We start from the raw sequence: 8,147 nt of genomic DNA on the forward strand, positions 1-8,147 counted from the left end.
TAGGGTGTACAACCACGTCCCATCCTTCCTTGAAAATAAGTCAGGACCTACCCAGCACCACACTGAGTCTCCTTTGCAGCTGAGAATTTGAGATGTTTATATGAACAATGATTAACATGTTCATAAACGCATTGCCATGAAAGATAAGCGGGCTTTTGTTATTTTTCATGACATTCTGGTCCAGTGTTTCCTTATCAGCTACTGATCACATGCTGTGGGCACGGAGCCTCCTCCTGTGGGATGTGACATCGGGAAATTCTCAGCTCTGCCTTGCTGAGATGGGGGGAGTTCCAGCAATGACGGCTTCAGCAGCTCCACCATCTCGAAGCAGAGCCAGTTTTGAGTAGTTCTACTCTTAGCAGCTTGAAAAATTACTACTCCACGTACCTTTGCTTTTATCCTTTATTGACAATTGAGCATAAGTCTTCCAATAAGAATATATTTTATATTTAATTTTTGGTGACCATTTCACCACCTTTTCCATTTCCCTTTAACTTTGATCTTCAAGGTAATTAACTCACACACTTGGCAGAAGTTCCTGTGTAGGGGAAGGCTGCTTCCTGGCTTGGGCTCTGCTGTTTTATCTATAAATGACTGTGCTTAAAAACTGAACTTTATAAAAGCCATTTCCTAGTAGGCTTGGGGCAACCATAGAAGTATGTTATATGTCATAATATAGACCAAAAACAACATGGAGCTACACATGGGAAGCTTGACTGGTGTTGGCGCCTACACACCAGCAATTCTGTTATTTACTGGGAGCTGGGATTAGTTCCTGATTCTGAATGAGACCCCTCCCGACCACACCCTGCCCAGGACATCAATGAATCAAAACAACATTCTGGCTGCCTTTCCCCGGAGGGCAAAGTTCCCTCACGTTTTTTATTCTCCCTTCATCAGGCTCACGAGGAGCAACTCTCTAGCTCTCTTGCCCTCCAACTACCCACTTGCTTTATTTGTTAAAGGACTAGAATTTGGATTGTGGAAGAGGTGATCCTCTCTGCAGGATCCAGGCCACATTTACAGAGCTGCTCTGCAGGTCCCCAGGCTGGGCTGGATGGGAAAGGATGAGATCTGCCTACTCTCAAGGAATGTAGATGCTAATGAGGAAGAAAATTAGAGAGACCAAGAGCTATACACCTCTGTCAAATGGAAGGAATTTTTAGAGCCAACCCTAATGTAACTAAGTCTCTCTGTCTTGTTTTCCTCCACAACTTCCTAAAGTCTTCTAAAATGCTGTATCGAAGACATGGAGATTTGGGGACATTTTGCATTCCCTTCCTGCCTAGGTTTGCAGATCTCTGTGATTATATTAGAAATAGGTGGGAGCAAAGAATGCATTTTTAGCCATTCACTGAGATACAGGCTTTACATAGCACCTAACTAAGGAGTACCATGAAGTAGTTGCATTGTCTTGCTAAGCTTGGCTGTGCTGAACAGCACTAAGTTACAAGCTCCAACGGAGGAATAATTTAAGATTCCAAGAAAGCCCTGAAGAGCACCAGCTTCAAAGTATGAGTTCAGGCTGCATTTGCAGGTTTAACCCTCTACTCTCTTCTGATAACATCCCAGATACCCATTATTATACATGGGCTATCACGGTGATGGAGGAGGGAGGGATGGGGCTATAGAACATCCTCCTTGGGATAGAACTGAACTTCCACACGGCCTGCTCCTAAGAAGCCAGGCAGGGGGTGCACGGGGCAGTCAAACACTGGCTTGCAGGATGCTGTGAGTCAGACCTGTCTCTGTTTTTGCCACTTTTCCCTGAGACCTCAAGGAGCTACAGCTCCTAAAAAGTGGATTTAGCAAAGGAGAAGGGTGTTTACAGAGGAGGTAGGGAAAAGATTTCTGGTAGTAATGGCTACAACAACCTGAAAAACACATGAAACATCATAAAATAATGACCATCAAACCAGAGCATGTAAAGGGGTGTGCCTATGCGCCAGCACTTTCTGGGAGGAGAGGAGACCGATCTAAATGCTCGTTCAACGAAGGGGTCATGAAAGAAGGTATGTTTCAAATCAGGAAAATGTGGGGAAAGCACTAGGAACAAGCGTGGAAGAGAAGGGATGGAGCGTGAACAAATGAGGGGGAAATGTCCACGTGTGGTTACTTGCAAGGTCACTAAACAGTCCTGTCAACTGCGAAGGGAAACTGAAAAGGCGCAGCAGCGGTCAGGTTGCCTGGACGGGGAAGCAGTCGGGAGCTCTGGGATAAGTGATCCACGTGGGGAGTGGGGCCATGGCAAGAGGAGAGGGTGGACTGGGGCAGCAGCCCAGGGAAGGTGACTCGAGGCAGGAAGGGAAGGTGGGAGGGTGGTGAGGAAGCGCTGGGAAGGTGGACGCGGCAGGACGGTACCTGCCGGTGGAAGGAACCCCTGCAGAAAGCAGGCAGAGGCTGTTTAATTTAAACCAGTAAAACTTGAAAACCACTATGTTTCTTCTATCAGGGATTTTACAATGGAACAGCTACGCTGCAGAGAAAGGGTAGATTCTGGTCTAAATAGAGCTACCTAGGAGCCTGGCTTGTTCAGGGTTATTAGCACAATGATGCCAGCCAGACGGGGATTAGACAAATGGAATGGAATCAAAGATCATGACACGGCAAACCAAGAGAGCAGGATGGTCACTTGGGCCTCTAACCCCAAGAACCCTTCAAGAGTCAACACTCTCCTCTACTGAATGTGGTCATATACCCACTGACCATGGGGACGCCCAGTGACCCCAATGACCCGTCTGTGACTCCTGCAGTTCTGGAAATCAGCAAGGCAAAGCCGTCATAATGTTCCCATTTGCACAGTCATAGGCTGTCACACCTACAAGACCATCCCTTCCACGTTGGCAGCTTAGTGATGGATGACCCCAGGTACACAATAATTCTCTTCTCCAAGGTCAAATCCCTGAATGTGGCCACTGTAAACAGGCCTCCGGTGGGTGCGGTCTGATTTAAATTCTTTTAAATCAGATACCAATATTTGTATCTCTGTTCATAACCACAGTAGCAGGAATCAAAACAGGTATTTCAGATACAAATTGAGTCTTGGAAACATACTTTACTAGTTATGGAGACTTGGAAGTGCCATCTCTTCCTGGTCGTGCTCAAGTGACAAGTGACAGGCCCACAGAAAAGCAACATCAGGGGGACGTGAGAGCTGTCTGAGCCTTTGCCCTCCCTGGGCTGGGCACAGAGAAAGTCCCAGCCATCATCCTTATGGCCGCCCTTCTTCTCCATACACCTGGATGGCCCAAACCCAAATCCACCACATCCTAAAGCATGAAAAAAGTAGCTCCGGGATCCACTGTTCTATCTAAGTGGCATCGAGCAGTGAGCTGGCTGATCCGACCAACATGCTGTGCCAACCGATTCGGCCACTGCCGTGATCCTTTAACACTGTAACAGTAGCTCACAACCCCTGGCTTTGTAACTCAGCCAGAGGCATCTGAGAGATAGCTTAAAACAAACAAATACAAAGTAAATAAGTAAAATTTTTTAAAACCCTTGGCCAAATGTTTTGCAGATAGCTTTTATTTTTTTTTTTTTTGAGTATAGATGGAAACATATTTAATATGCTCACAAAATCTCTAGAGCTAGAGTCAAACATGCATTTCTATTTTCCACTTTCAATTCACACGGTGGGTTTCTCTAGGTCCAGTCCAGCGGACTCTAGTTGCTGGGCCTGGGCCACGTGTGAACGGTCTGTGAGATCCCTGCCATGCCGGAGGCGACTGAGTGCTCTGGCTAAGCCTTCCCATCATGCCTCCCAGGAGCAGGGGAGCAAACTGTTCTCTAAGGTTAGAGAAGAGAAAATTGCCAGCCGTAATTAGCAGGGCAGTGTCAGGGTGCCTACAGCCCCCAAAAGCTTCTGCCTTCCTGCTGTTTAGCTCACGGGGCCTCCAGTCTTCCTCATTAGAAAGAACTAGGCTTCTATCTCGGACCAGCTCAAACTGAGACCTACGTAGCCTGGACGTGCACTGGAGGTCAGAGAGGAGCAACCTGAGCCTAAGACACGAGTTCTAGATCCACGTACGAATACGGAAAAACCATCCCACTGCCCTGAGTCACAACTTCCTCAGCTGTGGGGCTGGCATTCCCAGCTCTTGGGAATCGCTATGCCAGAGGGGACAGATGTTTAGGACGTGTATACCTTTGGTCTCAAATGCCCACTCTCCCTGCTCATTATGCGCCCAGGAAACTTCCAATTCTCCTTTGGCCATTTCTCTGGAAAGCTTCCCTATGCCTTTCATGGGGGATTGAATAGCTAGGATCTGCTGTTGGAGCGGTGCCCCTACTGTACAATCTAGCACATTAGAGTCAGTGTCTGTCTCCCTGGCTCTAGGTCGCTCTACCGAAACATCTAGAACTTTAAACGTTTCCGCTGTTCACCCTTGCAGCCTCCTGGCTGACACAGAGCAGATCCCCTCCTCATCCCCCTGAATGAACAAGCAAACTTTCTGGAGACAGGAAGCTTTCTGAAGGCTGGTTCCCCTTTATATTCCCAGAGTCTAATATCGTACGTGGCACTAACCGGCACTTGGCAGATGTTTATTTTTGTGCGAATGGCGTATCAATTTAATTACCTAATTAAATCATCTGGAAGACATAAAGCGAGATTCAGATGTAAGTATTATCTAGTAGATGCTTCTGCTCTGACAGATTGGCTTTGTTGCTGGGAATGGATCGCCTGATATGGGCGTTCCTCTTGCTGTGCCCCCAGCGGGGGACAGATCACACAGAAATCCTTGCATTAACTCACAGAGGATGTGTTCCCTATCGTCAGGCATCCGGGACGCCGTCTTTGCCTGTCTGTCTTTCAGAACAGTTAGCTAAGGGGCTAATGTGCTCTCAATTCTGCAGTTCAGAGACCTTGGGTTCGGTCTTTGGATGAAATGGTTCGACTGAATTTAGTTTCCAAATCAACAGAGGCAGCGTAAGATTGTTTGGGACTCGCTTCAAAACCAGGGTCAGCTTTCTTTGTATCACGTGACTTAGGTCACGGATCTCAGCAGGACATCTGGGATGTCTCTCAGTGAAGAGATCACACAGGGGTGTTTTCGTACCTGGCCTAGTTGTAATTCTTTGCGTAGCTTCAGGATATACTGAAGTATTTGGAAAAATAAAAGCTGCACCCCCTGCAGACAAAAGGAAAGACAAAACATGTGAAGGTCTTTTGTTGTGGTTGTCAATCTCAACATCAGTGCCAAATCTATTTTGTCCCGTGACAACAAAGGGAAGAAACCTCCTCAAACCTGCCTGCACAGCCCTCAGGAGAAATGGACAAGGACATGAGTCAGAAACAGATTCTGAAGATAGACGTGAACCTGAAGCACTCCTGTGCCCCATTTGATGTGAAGGGTTTTGTGTTTTGAGTTTACACTTTCTTGCTGAAGCCCCTAAAGTGCCCACCCCCAACCCACCAGGCAATCTCGTCTTATTAAAAAAATTCTATGGTGCATGTTTTATTCTGCAAAATGTGTAAAAACCCATAAAACATTTTACAGAGCTCTTGGAGAGTAGTGCTGAAGAATTACAAGTATTTAGCCTAAGAGTTTATGGATCTTATTAAAAATGAATCCACATCTCTATTCAAAGCCATGTTTTCCCTTTCTCTCTTTCAATCAACGCTCACGTTGTTAGCTGAGAAAATTCCCTTTTTGCAGTTTGGTCCATTTGGAATGTGTTGTCCTGTTCATCGGTTGCTTCTGTGTTTAACAATAACAAAATTAATGAATTCAGAGCTTTCTTGAAACTTTCACTCCACTGTTAAAGAATTCCTAAATGAAGTGAAATTATCAGAAAATGTGTGTAGCTCACAGGTGTTTCCTAAGAAGGGGAAATTACTTTGTCTAAGTTATTTGTTATTTCTGGCCACAAGGTCATTAATAGGCTGTAAACTGAAAAATTGTACTACCGACTCGAAGCATTTTTTTTTTAACTTCAGCTTAAAAACATACCGTTTTGAAAATAGAAGATCAAGATAAACTAGCAATTTCATTGTAATCCTCAAACTGGGATTCACTCACATTTTACATTTTAAAATAAAATGATAAATATTTGGAAAACCGCTGGCTGACCACAAGTTGGCCGAGTTGGCCAGCCGGCTTGTAAGAAGCTATCCAAGGCTTCCTAGCACGTACTGCCCTCACGCCTTGCCTGGGTGGTTGCGGGGTCCCTGCAGCTAACAGAGTCGGGTAAGCAGCCTGGCCCATGCTTCCAGAGCTGTCTCCATCGGGAGGGAGGAAATGAATAGAAACCAGGAGCGGGAGGGAGGTTAGCAGGGACAAAGCATTGCGTTAAAACCCTACTTAGGCTCAGGCAAAACGAATGAATAAAGAAAATGTAGAATCAACGGTTAGAGACAGAAAAGGGGGCATTCAGTTAGTAACTCATTTCATATCCTCCAAAATTATAACAGAGTTTCTCCTTTTGAACAAAAGCTCACAAAAAGTAACAGACATTCCTTCCCACTGCCTTTTGCAAACGTACCAATTCTGCACAAGAACATTAAAGTCAAGATGAATCAAATGGCCTAACACTTTATCAGAAAGGAAAAATAACACTCCAACTTGTCCTGATAACATTCCTTTAAGAATAAAAATGAGAAAAAAGAAAAAAAAAAGGAGATTGCTAAGAGCCCCTTTAATCAGACATGCTTTTAGTTTCTACCCGGTCAGCACAGCAAGTCTATGGGGACTGACAGAAGATTGTAAAGCAGCAGCGTGAACTGAAGTTTGGCTAGAGGTGAATTCTGCACATCTCCTGGCTAAAAGGAATCCTTTGATAATCAAAGGGTGGGGGGCATGGGAATGGCTCAGAAACTAAAGGGCTTCACCTTCCTTCAGGCACCTCCCGGGCATCAAGAAGTACCCATCAACCATCCACTTCTCTGTCCTGCTTCCTGACGCGCTGACCGGTTTCGCCCTAAAGCATGCAGCCTGCAGAGAGACCCTGCGCTTGTGCTGGGGCAGGGGCGGGGCCGGCATTACCTGTGTTTCGAGCATGCATTAACCGTGGAGAGTTTTGTAAGGCTTTATCAACATCATCTGAAGTCAAATGTGGAAGAGGAGCTACAAAACAAAACAAAAAGCAACATCAAAATGAAAAAAAGAGAGCGAATTACCTTTCTTTAAAAAAAAAAAAATGGAAAAGAAAGACAGAAAGAAAGAAAAACATTTCCCCACTCCCACCCTAACATCTGGAGCAGCTTGGAAATGTCTCTGTCCACCCGCCGCTTGTTAGAGTGTTAAAACCTGAAGGGGCCGTCTGTGACTCAGGGCAGAGATGGGTGGGATGCCAGGCAAAGCACTGGAGGAGGTCTCACCCCCACTACTTCTAGTGTCTCCTGCTCACCATGCTTGACGTTTTAAACAGTAAAGCATGCAGCAAACGTGGGTTCATGCCGCTGACCGCCAACGCGCCATTCCCGTTCTGTCAGGTTAAGCCACATCGCATGACATGGAGCGAAAAGGTCCCTCCTTGTGGGTCAGGCTGGATATAAAGAGAGCTTCTCTTGGGGGGGATAAAGCCCATACTTCCCCTCGGGCAGGAGCCTCTCCATAGCATTTCTGTTTCAACTTGGGGTGTCGTGGAGACTAATTGATGTGTGACCTGCCAAAGCTCCCTTTCCCTTTGACATTTGACCTCGGTGGCAAGACTCTGGAGGAAGCAGCTGAGTGCTAAGATGACTTTTCGGCTTTTCCTGAGGGCTCTGACTACTTCTCTCTGGTTCAGTTGCCCTAAGTCATCACACACTAAGCGTGTCCTTCGCTCAGATCCTACACGGGGACTGGAACTGGGCACGGGCAGGACGATGGCGTCCACACACACGTTTGGACCCTCTGAAGCTCAGGCCAGTAAGGACCACGGCCACAGCGGTGGACACTGGAGGAGGGGACGCGCTTACTCTCTCTGAGGTAGTGGAGGTGCGAGAGCAGGATCTCGGCGTTGTAGCTCGGGGTGAGCCTCTGGAAGTCGTCCTTGGTCATCTTGCACAGCTCCTTCCCGTCGATATTCTGGAATAATAAGATGTCGACGTCTGGGAGGCCGTATTCTTTCACCGCCCACTCCAGCCACTGCCGGACGTGGTCTGTACTCCATAGCGTGGGATCTGGAAGGGGTGCAAACACAGTCAGTCGACTCCTGAAGAC

General features: G+C 46.6%; 1 protein-coding gene across 7 annotated transcripts in view; it reads right to left on the reverse strand.

Moving 5' to 3' along the window:
- ERG (v-ets avian erythroblastosis virus E26 oncogene homolog) overlaps positions 1–8,147 on the reverse strand; it is a 274,924-nt gene that overhangs the window by 26,595 nt on the left and 240,182 nt on the right. For 5 of the 7 annotated variants that reach the window (XM_012640127.1, XM_012640121.1, XM_012640120.1 and 2 more), the window contains 3 exons: positions 7,904–8,107; positions 6,987–7,067; positions 5,061–5,132 (listed from right to left, as the gene is read on the reverse strand). In XM_012640127.1, the coding sequence (XP_012495581.1) occupies positions 5,061–5,132; positions 6,987–7,067; positions 7,904–8,107 (357 nt within the window). The remainder of the gene's footprint in view (positions 1–5,060; positions 5,133–6,986; positions 7,068–7,903; positions 8,108–8,147) is intronic. The other 2 variants (XM_012640123.1, XM_012640126.1) reach the window with 1 other exon arrangement.

Source organism: Propithecus coquereli, unplaced genomic scaffold (assembly GCF_000956105.1).
Source record: "Propithecus coquereli isolate 6110/MARCELLA unplaced genomic scaffold, Pcoq_1.0 Scaffold148, whole genome shotgun sequence".
In the NCBI taxonomy this organism is placed as follows: domain Eukaryota; kingdom Metazoa; phylum Chordata; class Mammalia; order Primates; family Indriidae; genus Propithecus; species Propithecus coquereli.